This window comes from Ambystoma mexicanum, chromosome 7p, assembly GCF_040938575.1.
Source record: "Ambystoma mexicanum isolate Mex_15411 chromosome 7p, UKY_AmexF1_1, whole genome shotgun sequence".
Classification (NCBI taxonomy): Eukaryota; Metazoa; Chordata; class Amphibia; order Caudata; family Ambystomatidae; genus Ambystoma; species Ambystoma mexicanum.
The window spans coordinates 901,917,965-901,937,401 of NC_090939.1; the positions used below are offsets into that span (position 1 = coordinate 901,917,965).

At 45.4% G+C, this 19,437-nt stretch overlaps 1 protein-coding gene across 1 annotated transcript in view; it reads right to left on the minus strand.

The window, feature by feature from the left end:
* LOC138526013 (uncharacterized) overlaps nucleotides 1-19,437 on the minus strand; it is an 805,753-nt gene that overhangs the window by 600,446 nt on the left and 185,870 nt on the right. The window contains exon 9 of the mRNA XM_069636306.1: nucleotides 16,302-16,400. Within this exon, the coding sequence (XP_069492407.1) occupies nucleotides 16,302-16,400 (99 nt within the window). The remainder of the gene's footprint in view (nucleotides 1-16,301; nucleotides 16,401-19,437) is intronic.

The following is a 19,437-nucleotide window of genomic DNA, read 5'->3' on the forward strand; positions in this document are numbered from 1 at the left end:
AAAATAAGGATACATTTATGGTTATATGAGGAACCGCTGTCTGCACCGTATTAGCGATCTGTTGTACCTTGACTGCTGAGGAAGAAGTCTTCTTGGGAGTGTAAGGACAGTTTCCTAAAAAGTGCCCACCTCTTCCACAGTATAAACACAGATTATTATCTCTCCTCCTAGTCTTTTCCTCCACTGTTAACGGGCCTCTGATTCTTGGAGATGAATTATTCCCTTTGGGTTTACTCTCTATTTTAGGTCTATCTACTCTAAGTATAGACTTTACATCACTCTGACCATGACGTCTCTCTGCCTTCCTTTCACTCAAACGGAAGTCCAATTGAATAACCAAATCAATCAGACCTTCACAAGTAGGAGGGCGTTCTACTACTCCAGACAAAGCATCCTTTAACTCATCTCTAAGGCCCCGATAAAACAACGAGGCCTGTTTAACCTCGGGCCACTTGCTTTCTAACACAAGGGACTTAAATTGTGTTATATAAGCAATCAAGTCTCTATTACCTTGTTTTAATTCTAAAAGTTCACCATCTACTTCCAGAGATAACTGTCTTCTATCAAACATTTTTCGGAATATCTCTAAAAAACTGGTATAATTTTCTAAAACCGCACTCTTTTGACTCACCAACAACCCAGCCCAAGCAGATGCCTCCCGAGAAAGATATGACAACATAAATGTTATCTTAGAAGCATCCAATGGAAATAATTCTGGTCTACTCATAAAATGTAATTCACATTGTGTTAAGAACACCCTAAATTTCTTGGAATCCCCATGATAACGTTCTGGGGGCGCCAAAGGAACTGGCATAATTATACTCCTTACCCCTTCTGCCACTGAAGGCGCCCGTTGTATGTGTGGTAACTGATCTTCTCTTTCTAACTCAGGTGGAGAACCTGCGCCCCCTGAAACCTCATCCTCTCTCCTTTCTCCCCTCTGTTGAATTTGTGTAACTTTAACACTTAAGTCATCTACCTTTTGACTAAGTAAGGCATTTTCTTCCCGAGAAATTTTCAACTCCTCCCGTAAATCCCTAATCAAAGATCCTAACATCTCCATGGATTCGTCGGGGTTCATGACAGCTCGGGCGGACTAAATTATTGGCCTTTCATTCTGTCAGGCTGAGAGGTCCTGTATCCGCGGAAGCTGCTGAACCCCCGACAATCCCCCTGAGATGTATTTCCCAGAACTAGTTTTCAATACAGCTCTGTAAACTACACCCCAAAGGGAAAGGGGGAATGGGACAACAAAACAACACCAGGCAGACTGCGTCAAGGCTAATCAGTGCTGAACCTGCAGAGGATAAAGAATAACATATACACTTCCTTAATTCACTTACTTAACCTTATGAATGGGAAGTCATTAATCCTTAACTAATAATTGAGAATCCTACCTGGTTCTTCTCTTGAAATTTCTTAGAGAAGCGGATAAGAAGCTGAAAATCTCTCTTACTTGCGATACTTGAAATTCCCAGCAACTTCTTACATTAGGCAAAACTGGAAGTCTTAGTTCTTTGTTTGACTTTTTTCCAACATGCACTGGTAGTTCAATTAGATTGTCTTTAAAATGTTCTTTCTTGTCTTTTCAAAACTTTTCAAACTATTTATAATTATCTTGAGTCTTTGAATCCTTGAAGAAAGAGGAAACACGTGCTAACTGCGCACGCTGGTTATTTCCATTAATATTATCGATGAACTTCACATAGAAATCTTCCTGGTTGAAGAACACGCGCAAACGGATGAAGACGCGCGATCAAAATAATCCACACGCGCAAAAAATCCACACGCGCAATAATTCACACGCGCAATAGTCCACACGCGCAATAATGTTCTCCTGCGAGACACGCGAAATAAGAACACCCGCGCTATTGAGTTCAAACGCAACGAAGAGATTCTCACGCGCAAAATCACTCGCGATGGAAAAAACACACGTGCACTCACATGGCACGCGACGAACAGATTCTCGCGCTTTGTACCCCCGCGCTAAAAATCACACGCGCTTTGTATTTCACACGAGCTTTGTACACCCGCGCTAAAAAATCACACGCGCTTTGTATTTCACACGCGCTTTGTATTTCACACGCGCTTTGTACACTCGCGCTAAAAATCACACGCGCTTTGTATTTCACACGCGCTTTGTATTTCACACGCGCTTTGTAGTTCTCACGCAGCGTATAGCTTTTCGCGCAAAGGATCACCCGCGCAATAAAACACACGCGCGTTTAAAATGGCACGAGACCAACCTCTACTCGCGCTCGGAATACACACGCTAGAAAGCACGCGCTCACTTGAATACGCACGCGACAGTCAAAATCTCGCGCTAAGGAACACCGCACTGGAAACACAAGCGCACTCCGATAGTTCAATAGTTTTAGTAGAAACACTACTTTTAACGAATTTTCAAGGAGACTGTTATTAAGATGAACAGATTTACAGTAGAAATAAAGTCACTTATCTCCTGAGCGAATTCACAAAGATTTCCTGCTTTTCCTATCTTCAAAACGAATTCCTGACAGCTGAAGACTTCTCCTGAACCCCCAAGAAAGTAGCCGCTCAACTGCTGAGATCTGAAGGATAAAATCCACCAGGCCTAATACTAAAGCAGGAGCAGCCACTGAACACGTCCTCTCAGATGGGGTTTTGATGATGAAAGGCACAGAGTGACAGTTTAGAATGTTCATTGTTGTTCAGCATTGTCTTCTAGCCAATCAGAGCTGTCACTGTGAGGCTCCATCTTGCCTTGGGTCAGAACCAGGATTCTGAATCAACAAGTTAAGGCCTAACCAACTATAATGGAAAACTTCCCACCCACACAAAGCTAATCTGAAAAGGATAATAATAAAAAGGAAACTTGAATAAGAGAAGGAAACCTGACAAAAGCACATCGAGACAGGGAAGGGGGAGGGATAGGGAAGAAAAAAAACATTATCCTATAGGTCTTGAGACGTTTGAATCGTGCAAGTGCTGTAACAAGAATTGAGGGGAAGGGGAAGAGAGGTTGGGGGAAGACAAACAATAATGTTTGTACTAGGTCATGAGAGAAGTCGAATGTGCAAATGCAGTGACAGAAGTGAGGGGAGCTGGGGAGCAGTCTAAGTGAGAGATAGGGATGAACAGGGAAGAAGACAAACAATAACGTTCCTACTAGGTCATGAGACAATTCAGAGGGTGCAAGTGCAGTCACAGAAAGAGAAGAGTGGAAGGTAATAGGAGAGGGGGGGGCCAAATGAGAGAGAAGCACAAAGCAACTTCAACACAACAGCAATGGAGCCATCTAGTTTCAAGTATCCAGGATAAAGGGAAAGGTCTACGTTTCAACATACATCAGTAAACACAAGAACACCAAGAGAGTTTCCTGCAAAAGGGAAAAGCCTAGGTTTCACCAAACAGCAGAAAAAGCAAAAACGTGGAGATGCGAGTTCCCTTGAAGAGGGAAAACGCCTAGGTTTCAATATACAGCAGTAAAGCAAAAAACACCTAGATGCAAGTTTCCTGGAAGAGGAAAAATCATAGGTTTCAACATACAGCATTAAAGCAAAAACTGTCAGGTTTCCTTTATTAATTCCCCTTTATTTGAAGACTGTAGATTAGTTTTGTGTGAGTTGGAAGTTTTCTACTTTGGTTGGTTTGGCCTTAACTTCGTAATACAGAATCCTGGTTCTGGCCCAAGGCAAGATGGAGTTTCTCAATAGGAGCTCTGATTGGCTAGAGAGGACAGCAGCTGTCATGAACCATCGGACTCGTCCCTTCTGGACTTCCTGGTCCCTGACCCATAGAGGCTTATACTCTGCAGTACTCCCAACATGGCCACCGAACGCGGAATGCTGTTTACCAGTTTCCGCGTCTTACGCATCACGTTCTTTAAAACAGACACGCCCCCGCAGCGCTGCGCGTTTCAACGCTCCCGCTTGCAGTGGCTAGACGTGTGCTGCCGTAGTTCACTATTGGAAACTCCTTTTGATTCTTGGTTCCTGGTTCCCTAAATTTACCTCCTTTTTTTGTCCTCCCCTTTTTTAGCCCTTTCTGCATCCCGGATCCCTGTGAACTCGTTTCCGAGTGCACTCTCAACTATTTCCTGGACTTTCCCGGACATTCTGAACGTTCCCTGGAGACTGAACGCATGCTGGAACCCGAGGACGTACGCACAGGGTCATACAAGACCCGAACCGTGCGAAAGAAGACTCCAGCAAGGAACTCCCATAAACAACACAGACAGGTGAGAAGGGGGGAAACTTGTGACAGCAGGACTACAATGAACATTCTGAACTGTCACTCTCTGCCTTTCATCGTCGTAGCCCCAGCTGAGAGGACGTGTTTTGTAGCTGCTCCTGCTGAAGTCTTGGGCCTTTTGGATTTTAACTTTCAGGTCCTTGGCAGTCGAGCAGCTACTCTTTTTGGGGTTTCAGGACAAGTAACCAGATGGTCAGGAGAATTCTCTAAAGATTGGAAATCCTGAAGTTCTTGTGAAAACCATACTTAAGATAAGTGACTTTCCTTTGGATATTTAAATCTGTTGCTCAGAATTTCTTTGAGTCATTTAAAAAAAGTAAATTTGAGCTTTGAACTATTAATTTGCACTGTTTTAAAGAGCGCATGAATGTTGGTCTTCATTTGATAGTACGTGCAATGTTTGATTTGTTTGTGCTAAGTACTTAGCACGTGTGACGTGTTTTCCTCCTAGCGTACGATTGGACTTCTGCACGTGCATGAACTCTTCTACTGGTGCATGCGGATTTACTGTTAGGTGTACTCTTCAGCGGGTGTGCGTGTCAAAAATTGCTACGTGTATTCTTCAGGGCATGTGCGCGTCAAATATTGCTACGTGTGTTCTCCAGCATGTGTGCGCATCAAATATTGCTACGTGTGTTCTCCAGCGCATGTGCACGTTAAATATTGCTATGTGTGTTCTTCAGCGTGTCAAATATAGTTGCATGTATTCATCAGCGCGTGTGCACGTCAAATATTGCTACGTGTATTCTTCAGCGCGTTTGCTCGTCAAATATTGCTATGTGTATTCTTCAGCGTGTGTGACTTCAGCGCGTGTGCGCGATAAAAGTTGCTACGTGTTTTTAGTCAAGTGTACGCGCGTTCTATAAATCCACGTACTTTCTTAAGCATGCGTGTGCGGAACTCTTTGCTGCGTGTTTTCTATCGCGGTTGCGCACGTTCTTCATAAAACAACATTTTCTCTTCAGTGCGTGTTCACGATAAACATTGCTACATGTATTTCGTTAAGTGTGCGCGTGTTCTACAAAATCCACGTATTTTCTTTAGTGCGGGTGCGCGCAACCTTCAAGAAATAACGCACTCAATCATTGCGTGTGCGTGTTTTGAACTCAACTGTAAAGAATGAAGAACAGCATTCATTAAAGCCTATCATTTACTGGAACTATGTACAGTTTTAATGGCAAAGGTCAAGGCTCATAAGGATTGCTTGAGAAAAAGGAGTTGGTGTTAATTTCAAGAAACTCAAGAAAGAGGTAGAAAGATTTTCAGCAATTTCTTCAGTCTTCTCAGAGATATTTTAGGAGAAGAACCAGGTATGATTCTTTACACTTTAGTTAAGGATTAAAAATCTTTAAACCTCGATATTAAGTAAGTAATATGAGGATTTGTGTTTGTTTATGTATTCACTGCAGGTTCAACATCAGCTAGTCTTGACGTCGCCAACCTGGTGTTTTTTATGTAATCCACTTCCCCCTTTCCCTTTGGGGTGTAGTAAGCAGAGCTGAGTTTTATCTAGTTTCATTTGGCTCTGAGAATTACATTTCAGGGGGATTGTTGGGGGTTCAGCAGCTTCCGGGGACACAGGAATCCTCTCAGCCTGACAAGCGCTTGAAAATAGACAGCGCTGCCAGGTAACCTTTAATGGTGCCCAATTGAAGACTCTTGTGGGCCAAGGAAAGCAAGAAAGAAAGAACCATCGGAATGGAACACTAAAAAGGATCCCCAAAGGGTGAAGATTTCCTGAAGGGCTTCCTGAGCCAACTCCCACTCGTGGGAGACCACGCTCTACATGCTCAGAGCGTGCGCCGCTGCATTCTCCTCTCTGGCCAGATGAACTGCTGAGAGTGGGATTCCCTGCTGTATTGCCCAGAACCAGAGCTGCATCACCTCCCTGCACAGTGGGAGTGACCCTACAGCCCCCTTTGTGTTGAGGTAATGCATGGCCACTGTGTTGTCCGTCATGATCAGGACACTCTTCCTGCGCACGAACGGCAGAAAAGCCTTCAGGGCTAGCCTGATGGCTCTCAGCTCCAGAAAATGTATGTGAACTCTGGACTCCGACGGAGACCAAAGACCGCTGGCGGGCACCTCGTTGGGGTGAGCCCCCCATCCTGTGAGGGAAGCATCCGTCACTACCATCACCTCCGGTCACGGTTGCCAAAACGACTCTCCCTTCATCAGATTCCCTTCGCTGGCCCACCACAGAAGATCTCTGAGTGGAATCTGAAGGAGATCCGACATCTTGCTTGAGAACTGGGACCACTGTGTCGTGAGGGCCCATTGAAGGGATCGCATCCGCAGTCTGGCCTCAGGGACCAGAAAAATGCAGGATGCCATGAAGCCGAGTAACCTTAAGAATTCGAAAGCCGGGAGACTCTGGGCATGTTGAAATTTTTCGACAATCTGGACAATGTGATGAACCTTCACCTTCGGAGGCGAGCGCTTCCCCAAGGATGTGTCCAACACAGCCCTGATGTACTGGAGCTGTTGGGAAGATGTCATATGCGACTTCTTGAAATTGAGGGAGAAGCCCAGCTTGTGAAGGGAGTGGCAGGTGAGGCTGAGATGCTCCAAGGCCTCTTCGGGAGAACGCGCTCGGATCAGCCAGTTGTCCAGATAGGGGTAGACGTGAATCCCCCCTCTCCTGAGATATGCTGCAACCACCACCATGAGCTTGTTGAAGACCATCGGGGCGTAGGTCAACCTGAATGGCAGGACCTGAAACTAAAAGTGCAAGCTGTCAACGGCGAACCTCAGGTATTTTCTGTGCTTTGGATGGATCGGCACATGAAAATAAGCATCATGTAGGTCCAATGACACCAACTAATCCTGAAGTCGAAGGGCCTGAAGGACCTGAGAAAGAGTGACCATCTTGAACTTGTCCTTCCTGAGGAACTAGCTAGAGCAACACAAGTCCAAGATCGGTCTCAGTCCTCAGTCTTTCTTGGGAATCAAAAAATATGGGGAATACCAGCCCTGGTTCCTCTCCGCCACAGGCACTAGTTCTATAGCGCCTTTCTCCAGCAGGGTCAAGATTTCCTGCACAAGGAGCGGATCCGGAATCTTCAAAGAGAGTTTCCACAGTGGATTGTCGTGAGGCCGATTTAGGAAGGGTAGGCAGTAGCCGTGGGCTATTGTTTCCAGATCCCACGCATATAAAGTAATGGCTCACCACTCTTCGAGATGCTGAGACAATCTGCCCCCAACCGGCGAACAATGAGAACTGGCCTCATAGCTATTTCGGAGCGGCTGTGGCAGTGCCTGAAGGCAAAGAGGCAGCTGCTTGAGCGGCTTTGGCACCTCATCCCCGTCCACCGCGAAGACCCTTACGGTGGCCCCTTTGAGAAGCCGTTCCTCTCGCTCTACCAAAAGAGGAGTAGTAACGAAAGGTACCCCTCCACTTCTGTCCCCTAGGACAAAAAGGCAGAGGTTGACGCACAGCTGCACCCAAAAATTTAGCAGCTGCTTTGGAGGACTGCAACCTGTCAAGGCTCTCTTCAGCCTTGCTGCCAAACAAATGAAAGCCATCAAAGGGAATGTTGAGAAGACAGGCCTGCACGTCCAGTGCAAATCCCGACTTCCGCAACCGCGCAAGCCTGCGTATCACGGTGCTCGCAGCCATGGACCGGCTGAGACTGTCTGCCATGTCCAACCCAGACTTAAGGGATTCACACATGACATCCTTGCCATCCTGTACAATAGCAAGGAAACCATTCCTTTATTCCCCTTCGGGAATATGCTCAACCGCCAGAGAGACATAATTCCACAGAGTGTGTGAAAATTTGGCCAAGGCACAGGTGGAGTTGGCCGATTTAAGGGCCATACTCCCAGCCGAAAATACCTTGTGTGCCCATCCATCGAAGCGCTTGTCATCCCTATCTGGAAGGATGGTAGCTTACGCCGCCTGCCTCGAGGTGGCCGTGGTCGCCTGAACCACCAAACTCTCAGGAGTGGGGTGAGTGGATAGGTAGCTGTGGTCGCTACAGGATTTGCGGTATTTCTTAGTCAATGACTTGTTGACCAACGGAAGAGACTGTGGGGTGTTCCAAGCAGCATCCACCCTTTTATGTAAAGCCATGTGAAAAGACAACACTGGGTCAGTGGATGGACCCTAATCTAAAATGTCAGTCAGGTCATCCTGATCGAATTCGACTGGAGAGCCGGACCACCCCAGGTACTCCGTAACCCTCGACATCGACCTCCTATAGGAGGACTCAGCCCCAGGCTCTGGCCTGCCAAACTCCATCTCAGGAGAGGTGCCCAGGCCACTGGCGTCATGTAAAGACTGACGCAGATCCTCCAATTGACTGTCCTCAGAGAAAACCATGTCAGGAGCTTCAGGAGCGCCAGGAGCTCCAGGAGCATCAAAAGGCTCCAACTCCACATCAGACCTCTCCTCATCCTCATAAATATCTTGAAGAGAGTGAAAGAACTCCCTACTAGGTACAGGAGTAGACCTAGAGTCCACAGGGAGCCTCACAGTCTTAGCCAGAGCCTTTCTCTGAGGATACAGGGCTCTAGGGGCCTCCACCAGCAAATTCAGACCTGTAGGCCCCAATGGCGTAGAGGGCGCCAACGGCTTCGGCTTCGACAATGGCGCTGAAGGCTCGGAAGACCTGGTCGAGGGCAAGGCCCCGAAAGCCGCACTCGATGGGCACGGCGCTAATGGTGTCGACACCTTCCTCGACACCTTCCCAGGCTTTGCCGGTCTCGCCGGGGATGAGGACCTCGACCTGGATCTGGCAGGTCTCTGCCGATCTACCAGAGCCTTGTCCGAACAGGACCTCGACGGTTCCCGATGCTTATCTCGCCGACCGCCCGGGCCCGAAGGCCAGCAAACATCAGACCAAGACCGTTCCCTGCCGGCTTCAACCTAAGGCGCAGATGAGGCAGTGCCCTGAGATTGAAAAATCTCCAACATTTTCTCCCTGAATGCCTCCCACTCATCCGGAGTAGAGGATTTAGTGGGGCAAGCCACTTTCCTCGCAGAGCCATCATCCGACAAGGACGGGAAAGGCGACCAGTGACGCCACTTCCGGGAGTGCCTCGACGAGGACGACGAGTGGCGAGAACCACTCCGGGACCGAGATCCCCTGGACTCCTTACGATGGGGAGAGTCACCCCTTGAGTCGTCGGTGGAAAGACCAGATTTCTTGGATTTACAGGGTTTGGCTACCCGACCTACCTGCAACTTCCCCTTACGCTCCCGCAAGGCCTTGGCAGTCAACGACTGGCACCTCGAGCAGTTGTTGGTGTTGTGGCACTCACCCAGACACCACAAGCAGATATGGTGCGGGTCCGTGATGGACATCTTGGACTTACAGTGCCTGCACTTTTTAAAGCCCGACCGCAGGGTGGAGGAGTCGAAGAAGAAGACATTATCGAAGTTGATAACACGAGGCATGCCGAGTTCACAAAGCAAACATGTTTGCAGAAAAAATGGAACTGATGCTACAGGCGCTGTGCGCCCTACATATAACATCCAATGACATCACCCTCGACGGAGGCCTTCGAGGGACATCGACCCAACGCCATTGACGCAGGATGCCCTCTGCCGAAAAATGTCCAAAGCAGCACAGCTGTGGACATTACATATCAAAGATGTGGAATACGTTGGATGACACAATCCATTTGAAACATTATTATGGAGCTGACACACACAACCAAACAATACCATTGTCATACATGTCATGCCTTTTTTTTTTGGCCCCAGTGAACATAGTGCGTTTATACAGATGCACTCTGTGCATCATAGAGCAGCACATTTTTATGGATTGTCAGCCTTATCATATTCATTAACCACTCTGTAACACAGCACACAAGTGGAGAAACCACCAATCTACTAAGCAGTATTTTTAAAAGCAAGGGTTGGCAACACTCTCTACGTGTTCACTGTTGCGCTAGGTTCTACAAAATGACGGGCACTAAAACAAAGCTTGCACCATAACGCACTCTTTCTACATCATAGAGCGACCAATTGTCACTGAGCCCCTAAACATAGCCCCAGTACATTCTGCTGCAGGAGCTCTGGCCGAGTGTTAAAACAATTCATAGACATACCTTAAAGGAGACAAGGCTAATTGTTTAGAAGAGACATAGATCTTTGCCAAACAGAGGCTGATCCACATCTTTTTAGTTTTATGTGTGCTGTAGTAGCATTCTGAAGCCCCTAGTCACTGCAGTACGAACCTTAGGCCAAATATCACCATTTCATGGAAAGAGAGTGCTGATTGCAAGCCCTTCTCTATCCAAGGTGGTGCATACAGTGTGTTTTCTCTCATGCTCACGTTACACGAGCATGTGGACAGAGGGGCAAAAGGGGGTGTTAGGTGAGGTTTCCTATAGTCCACTTGAGGTAAGCCTCTATAAAACTATCCCTTGGTGTACAGGTCTGTGCTACCCAAAGGATCGGGAAAATGGCAGAGCACCCAGGCTTACCTTAGGAGGAGGATGTGGGCTGTAGGTAAGTACACTGAACCCAGTCAATACAATAGTCCAAAGAAACACTTTTGCAATTACAGTTATATCAAAATATTTTTATTTTATATACACAGGCAAGTCGATAAATGCTCTTTTTAGATAACCAAAACAGGTAGGAAATAGCAACAATACTTTTCAATGATGACTACTTCAATTGTAGTTGCTTGCGGTTAAAAATGTTACAGAGACTGATACTAATGACAGTTCTACCATATTACTAGTTAAGACTCACACTCGCGTAGATCATACATACACGGTAATGGCATTCAGATCATAAAGTCACAGCAGACAAAGCCTGTGGGAAGGAAAAAGATGGTTATACACATTTTAGCAGTTTTAGACGTTCTAGTAACACTTTTAAAGGCTTCTAATGCTTTGTAAGTCCAATGCCTAACTAGCAAAAAGTTAGTGTATGAGTGGATACAAAGTCTTATGTAGCAGCTGGAAAGGCAAGGTTCCAGAGGATATATTAGTCACTAGCATCAAAATGCTTAGCAAGATAACACAAGTTATAGGGACCTGCGAGGGGCACCCTAGAGGACACAAGCTGTTAAGCCTGGACCAGAGGTATGGGTGGACACCCAAACACCTTGTAACTCACTCCAAGCACACTGGAGCAACTCTTCGACTTAAGGTAAGTTCTACCTTTAGCCCCACTGAACCTTGGTTAGAAGAAGCAAACATAGCTGGATTCTCTACTGTGCATCAGCGATGGACCTGGTCTCCTGATTCCTCAGTCTAGTGATGAAAGGAAGGACTCTGAGAGGGATGTCACAGCAGCAGTCGCGAGAGAGGACCCATGGCATGGATTTCTTCAGTCTCCTTGGTTAATCTGCAGTTTTGGTGCCTCTTTATGAGCTCTAACAAAGGACTCTGCGATCTATTTCAATTCTGCAGCCCTGCACTCTGGCGAGGGGACTTAGATGAGTGGGTTTGTGTCTCTGGAGGTCCAACTGGAGCTCACCAAAGTTCTGGATGTATTCAGCCTCGCAAAGACGTTGCAAAAGAAATGGGTCGGAGGCCTCCTGGTATTCACGGTTTGCAGCTCTGGAAGGTCACAGCATCTCAGGAGATGGCTCCATTTGTAGTTCGTCTTAAGGCTGGTTGGTTCCACCAGCCAAAGGGAAGAAGCCGTCTTCTTCGGAGCGCCTCGGTTGATAGGAAAACGGGGTCAGGACAGCAGTGGTTGCTTCACGGTTACTGGAAGGGTCTGCAGGCGTCTCTGGTCATCTTCAACTTTGGATCTTCTGTTCCAGTGGGTGACTTGCCTTCTTCCGCCAGAACCTTACATTATATTCGGTTTTCCCACTCACTCCTCTGCAAACTCTTGCAGCATTTTACAGAAAGAGGTGGGTGGATGTCCAATCAGGACAGCCAGCCCCTTAGTGGGAACTGGTTCCATTCAGGCATTCTGGCAGACAAAGGGCAGGGTGGTGTTAAACTCTCGCCCTCCACCTCCTGCCTTTGCAGACACACGGGAGCCTAGGTGGAGAAAACCAAGGGTTCCCGCCAAAGGCAAAACACACACACACAGACCTCCCCCTCCCAGCATGGTAGAAGAAGGGCTATCAACCACACGAGAAATGACAAAATAAGAAAGGAGCCACCATGTTAGAACATAGGTTCCATTGTGTATAACCGAGACCGTGAACAAATTCTGCAGTAACAAAAAGCATAATAGTTGGTAGGGCACGTCCACTGCCACCAGCCATAACTGCAGGGTTGTCCCTGTGATTAGAAAGTCACAGGAGCAGAGAGAAGGGGGATAGTAGGTATCCCCTTAGCACTCCACATAAAGTGGTGTATGCTAATCTCTCATAAGTATATGTTTTAGGAAGGTTACAAAGCATCCCTCTTTCCTTAAGAAGAGTAGTTCTAAGAAAATAAGAAAGACATTAAAAGGAGAACCCAAAGGGTTCTCAGCAACACTGCACAAAGGGTGCTGAGATGGCTTTAAGAGATATGGAGGAAAGCAGACTCTATAGAAAAGGTAATACACAGAGAACAGAGTTCCAAATTTCAGAGCAAATAAGAATGAATGAGGGGAAAAAGGCTCCCCTCATTCAGGATAGAAAGAAAAAGGTCCAGAAGTCCAGCAAAAGGTGCTGGGGGTCTAACTACGAGAGGGGATTACGCATACAACTGATAAATCTCCCTAACAAGCGCCACACACTGGTAGATATGATTACTGTGCTCTTGATAGTGTCCTACCCTGTGTGCCTTACATATTTCAGCTGCGAACAAGGAAGTAAGTGGACTATGGGGCAGAACAAGGAAGTAAGTGGACTATGGGGACAGAAGAGATGGCCCCCCTGCCTTGCTACCATGGCAGCAGGACAGGGGAGGTGGAAGGCGGAAGCAGGAGAGCAGGTCCATACTTCAGCAGTCTTTATAACCCATCTATCTCTCAGCGTTTCTGCCTACTGCAGCAGGACTAGGGAGGAAGATTGGAATATAGGGTTGACATACATAACTCCCATCAATGGCACAATACCAGTTGTATCCAAGAACTTCCCCGGATTAGAAAACATGACCTCTGTTGTAAATCCTTGTAATTCTATGGCAATGTATATAACATGGGTAATATGAGTTTTTGACGTGTGCGGTCATTCCTAGCATATGTTCTAAGTACCTGACATTCCATGCAAACACCTGTCATCTACAGTACATGGACTTCTTTTTTTCATATACCCTGCTGAAAGACTGTACATCAAATGACTAACTGACATCCCTCAGAGTGGCAGAGGACTCTCAAATAATACATTAAGCCATTTCTGCATTAAGTCCGGATACCAAGAGAAGCAGGTATGCCTCTGATGATTGGCTAACCTGATCACCAAATAGAAGAAAATAAAGGCACTTTAATGCTGCTTGGCTACAGAATAGAGAAAAAAACAAAAGTTGATGGCTGGAAGGTTGTGAATAAATCATAACCATGGGCACGGCTCTGGGCAACCCTCCAGATCATCGTTTTTCATCCTATCAAGCCATTGCTGAAGGGTAAAGATCACATGCAAATCAGGCATGGTCTCACTCCAAAAGAGGTGGTCCAGACTTAACTGCTAGGCTACATCCCTTCTGCACAAGACCACAAGCATCCCCAAACATGTTTCGGTCTTGTTGGGCATTATCAGTGAGGAGTAGCTTGGGTCTCTATGCTCAGCAGGCTCGGGAGTGGAGATCCAAGCTACTCCTCACTGATGAGGCCCAACAAGGCCGAAACATGTTTGTGGAATGCAAGTGTTCTCGTGCAAAAGGGATGTGGTCAAGCAGTTTGGGCTGGACTGCCCCTTTTGGTGTGGGACCAAGCCTGATTTGCAAATGGTCTTTCCCCTTTTGTGATGGCTTGGCAGGCGAAGAACGATGGTCGGGAGGGTTGCCCAGAGCAATGCCAGAGGTTTAGATTCATTCTAAACCTTCCAGCCATCACCTCTTTTGTTTTTCTGGCTACGGAATAGGGCAGCATAAGAAGAAGAAGCACTCGTCTCTAATCAGAGCCACTGTGCCAGTGATGTTCTCACTGCAGTTTGACAGTGGATCTCTAGCAAGCCAGTGGGGGGACAGTTAAAAGATTGGTGCTGTTCAGGAAGAAGGAAGAACAGTCAGTGCTGTTGCAGATCCATGGCTAGCATTCCTTCCAAACCGAACGGGCACTGATCTTTCTGGTAGCCATGCTGCGTCAGGTCAATTGGCGACATCCGTTCCTCCTTCATTTATATATTCAAATGCCGATGTTATCCTGTCTTACAATATCCTCTGCTCATTGAATGCCATTTGTTAGTTTATGGAGGTATGTTGACCTTCACCCTCTGTACCATTTCTCGCAAGGCCCCAACCCCAGTCCCCATCTACCATGTTTATTTTCACTCCTAAATGCTGAGCTCTATGCATTTCTATGCAAATAGGACAACCCTACTCGTCCACAGCACTTAAGGGGTTAATTTCCTATACTATTCCCGTTGTGTTTTACATCCCCGTTATTACGTATTTAATTTGAATGTCTTGCTATACTTTTTTCTTTAACTGTTCACCTAAAACTGTTGTTGATGGCCTGTTTTACCCTCACTGTCTTATATTGAAATAATCAGGGTTTTCACTGGCAGCTCTCCGCTGAAACCCCTATAGAGGCTCAATTAAGCCTCTTACCAATCGAGGTGTGCTCCGAGTGGCTCTAGGGGCAGCCGTCTGCTATTCTCATTACCGTCTGAGGCTCAGCTGGTCATGGCGAACCCAAGATGTGATGGCACCGAACGCAGACACCCGCAGCTCACCACCAAATAATCCAATAGGGAGACATTCACCAATGGCAGAACCAGGTTTCATTTCGACACAGCTGTATAAAAATTCAACCTGTCTCTGTCATTGCTGCATGTTTCCCTATTGGATTATTTGGTGATGAGCTGCAGGTTTCTGCATGTGCCATTCCACCGCTGGGCAGCCATTTTATACAAACCATATCAGTGCCGAGGCCAGGCTTTTTGTTATGGCAAACAGATTGGTAAATCTACTACCCATACCTTTCTCTCGCATTAGCAGCCCCAGTTTTTGGGCCAAATGGGCCTGATTAATGGGGCTGGGCATTGGGGGGGACCTCTCCAATTCCTCATACCAGAGTACCAGGGTTGCTTCCACCAACATTTTGAGAATCGGGATAGTACTTGGCAACCGCCCCCACCCCCACACTATATGGACCAAACTGAAGCTTATTTTTTCCTGCGACTTTTACAATGGTTCCTCAATCCATTTGCTCACCTCTGACTTAATTAGATATTTCACATAGGCCAGCATCCCTTTGCTTCATTAAACTACACTGATAATGCGCAGGCTACTAGAAGTATGTGCTTTGAAAATTAACCTCTGTTATTTGAACAAGGCTCTCTGGGAGGTGATTTTTGCACACCCTGTGGGTAAAAGCTGGAACACAGTCAATGTAAAAGGTTGTGAAATGACATTGAACTGAAATGATGTTTCCTTTTCAGAACTACCAGGTACATGCACTGCCAGTGTAGGTGATGTTATGCTATGAAACAGATCGCCAGAAGTTCCAAATATGGCATCCAGTTGTGCAGGGTCCTAAATATTCTTAAACATACGGACAGTATTTTTATTTTCCTTCAGTGCTTTCCCCCATTATGGACAGAACAAGACTTTTCCAAGGCCATCTGCAAGATTGTCCACCTTTTTCGTCTCCATTTTGTTGTTGCAGAAGTATTTTACCACAAAATATTTAAGCATGAAAGTATTTTGACTTCCCAGACTTCCCCCTTTCATATGCTTTGGCTTGGAATTATATGATTGCCTCTCCCAAAATATTAATTGAAACACTACATTTAAAATTGTTCATCTTTTGGGATAACGTTTTCTGGACGACGACCATTCTTCCTAATGTACAGGTTTAGAATCAGAAGGATGACTCACTTGGACGTGTGAGGACACGGTGGACCAAAGTGCACCTGGTAATGGCGCTTTTGTCTGGTACTCACATCACAAGCCAGGTGAGCTGGGTTAGGGGCCAAGCGCTCTGTCCCCAATGATACCACACGTTGCATGTCGATGAGGCTTGCAGGAGATGTTCAGCCAACAATGCTTACCTGCTCCATGTATTCAAAGGCCTGAGTGCAGTACTGCAGCACTCTCTGCCTTTTATCTGGATCGGCTTGATAGTACTTTGCAAATGCATCCATGAAATTCTGTGAAAGAATGGAGAGCCTGATTAAATACTGTACAATTCACAGGAACAGGGACATCCGAGGACGCCCGCGACAGTAGACATTAAAGTATGAAAATCAACACCAGCGATCAGACCACAAACACACAGTGGAGAAAAGAAGCAATGGAGCCCATGTGTGGACAGAATAAGGAATGAAGAAGGAGAAAGTGAAAACCTAGATAACCAGAGGGAAAGAATTGTAACATGAAAGCAAGAGGAGTATAAAAGGGCCTATGCCAATCAGGGGAGAGAAAAGACAAAGAAAACACAGGAGAAAGTGAAATAGAAACGCTGTGTGGATAGGCAAGGCACAAGTAACCGGCTGCCACACAATAGAAGATAGAGTTCTAGCTATACCAAAACAATGCCATATATGAGCGCTTTGGTGTAAAGCGCTATATAAGCCAAATAAATACAAAAATACAAAATACAAGTTTTCGCAAATCGAGAAACATCAAAGGTCTGCTCTTTGACCTGAGGTGTCTAGGTTACACGTGGGAAGGCCTCAACTTTCACATCAAGTAAAGAGGAAGCAACTAAGCCTACATGAAGAGGAAGGGAACCATTAACCTTAGGTGGAAAGAGAGGGGCCGGTGACGGTCTCTGCACTATGGACTAATGATGATAGCCACAGATGCAGAAATAGCACCTTGAATTCCAGAGAACATAGGGGGAGTCTTGAATCCCTAAAGGAAGGGATCAGGACACCAGCAAGAGAAATGCAGAAGCCACACAATGCTCTGAGCAAGGACTGAAGCATGACATCTGTAGGGATTGAATTATAAAAACAGACATAGCCATTGCTATTGTCATGTACCCAAAAGCTGGTGCTATGCCAAGTGAGTCTTGTGGTCAATCAGTAAACCATACTACTCAAAAAGGGAGGTTTCCACCACAATGTATTAGCAACCAGGAAGTGGTTGGGATAAATACATATAAGATCAGGGGTTACCTACAGCTACACTGGATATTCTTCTTTGGGAACGATCTAGGAAAAAAGTGTCAGGATTGGCCAAACTGGTGTCAGGTTCCCAAAGGAGGTAGGTCTATCCACCTAAGTTATCCTTCTGGTCCATATAAATAACATCAACAGGGATTGAGTTTTCTGTCCTAAGCAAAGGGGAAGAATGTTGAGAAAAGCATTGGTGATAGTTATTCTAAAAAGGTCCTGTCCAAGGAGGATTCATAGGAAAAGTTTGAATATATAATGCATTTACTAAATCCACACCAGAACACTGCACCTAAAAAGAATTCAGAAAAACAAACACAAATAAATATGCACAGAGTGAACTAGTGAAATACACCGGCTCATAAAAACCACTTCACTTAAAACAATGCTCTTGCTGCACACAGATCATCACTTAATCTGTGTGCCAAAAGAACCCTATTTGTCCATAATAGGGCATAACAAAATAAAAAGGACATGCTAACAAAGTAGGGAGTTTTCAGGCTTTCATTTTTATTTTATATATATAATAAACTAAAGATGCATGACAACAAAAGTTTGAATATTCAACACAGGATTACATATGAACTCACAAACCCGGTAACCAAACACGAACTTGCTAAAAATGTACTTAACAATGAAGCAAAGGAAGAATAGAAAGAAGTGACAAGAAAAAGAGGAGAGGAAAATAATAAATAAATAAAGTCATACTAACTGTACAAATCACATTAGCCATGGGCATCGAGGAAGCTCCCCCATGTGTCCAAAAACGTATCAGTATGCCCGGCTTGTTTGTAAATTGCCCTTTCATAGGTGGAAAGTAGGGAGTTTTCATGAATGTGAAATACACCACAAGCCTACAAATTGCAATTGTCCCTAACCAAATCTACCAAAATCAAAAAAGGTTATATTACAGAAATATACCCAACTACAAATACCTATTTTGGTTGCATCTGTGGATTCACGTTCTACCGATACAAAAGAATGCTCGACAACTAGAATACAGATACTGCAATCAAATCTAATTAGGGGGTTGATAGTGAACCTGCTAAAAGAAACAAGAGTTTATACATGTTAAAAATACCTCTATTAATAAATGTACGTAGTGGGGTAAAACATTCTGCAAACAAACAAGAAAGCAATTCACCCAGAACAGCACAAATGGCATAATAAACAATCACATACTGTCAAACCTTCTATCATGCACTCATAAACATATCTCAGAATGATGCAAATTATGCACAGTAATTCCCCAAAAGTGGGGATACATTGACACCAAAAGTGACTACTGACACTTTACGCCTACAACCTGAAGAAAATCACAGATTCCAGCTTAACATAATACAAACCCCAAAATATGTTGGTTCATTGCTAATGCAATATTGTGGTGAAGGAGCCGGTTAAGGAAGTTATGCATATTAAACAACAACATAAGAACTGGTGTAAACACCAGCAAGCCAGATTGAAACAAAATGATGCAGAGCGCATGTCCGAATCGCTGAGACATAATGATGTCAGGAATTCTTGGAGGGTTATAAATTCATTGGAAGGTTGCCAAGCGTTCTGATAACATTACTGGACGCAGACAGCAAGTATTCTGCCAGCATATTGCTCCAATATTTGGAGGACTGGCTTTAGCTACTGGGAGAATTCGTAAAGAACAAACAGTCTTCAGGAGAAGGCATGCCTCAAGCTTAAATGGCTTTGCCCTGAAATGTTTTCAAGGCAAGGCCTGTAAGGGTTTATATAAGGTCAATGTGGCATCAATAGATCTAAATTCTGCTTTCGACCATGTGAATAGGAATACGTTGTAGAATAAATTACTGGATTGGGGTATCCCCTTGAATCTGCTTGGCCTTATAGTGGGGTTACATGAGCAGACTAAGGTCCGAGTAAGATTAGACCAACAGGGAACCCTATCCAGAGCCATTGAAACATGTACAGGACTGAGGCCGGAGTGTACCCTTACCCCTTGTCATTTTAATCTCTACATGCCTGATGTAAGAGACTATTTGAAAGGTAAATCATTGGTTTTGCCAAAGATCGACAATACACATATAAGATACCTTTC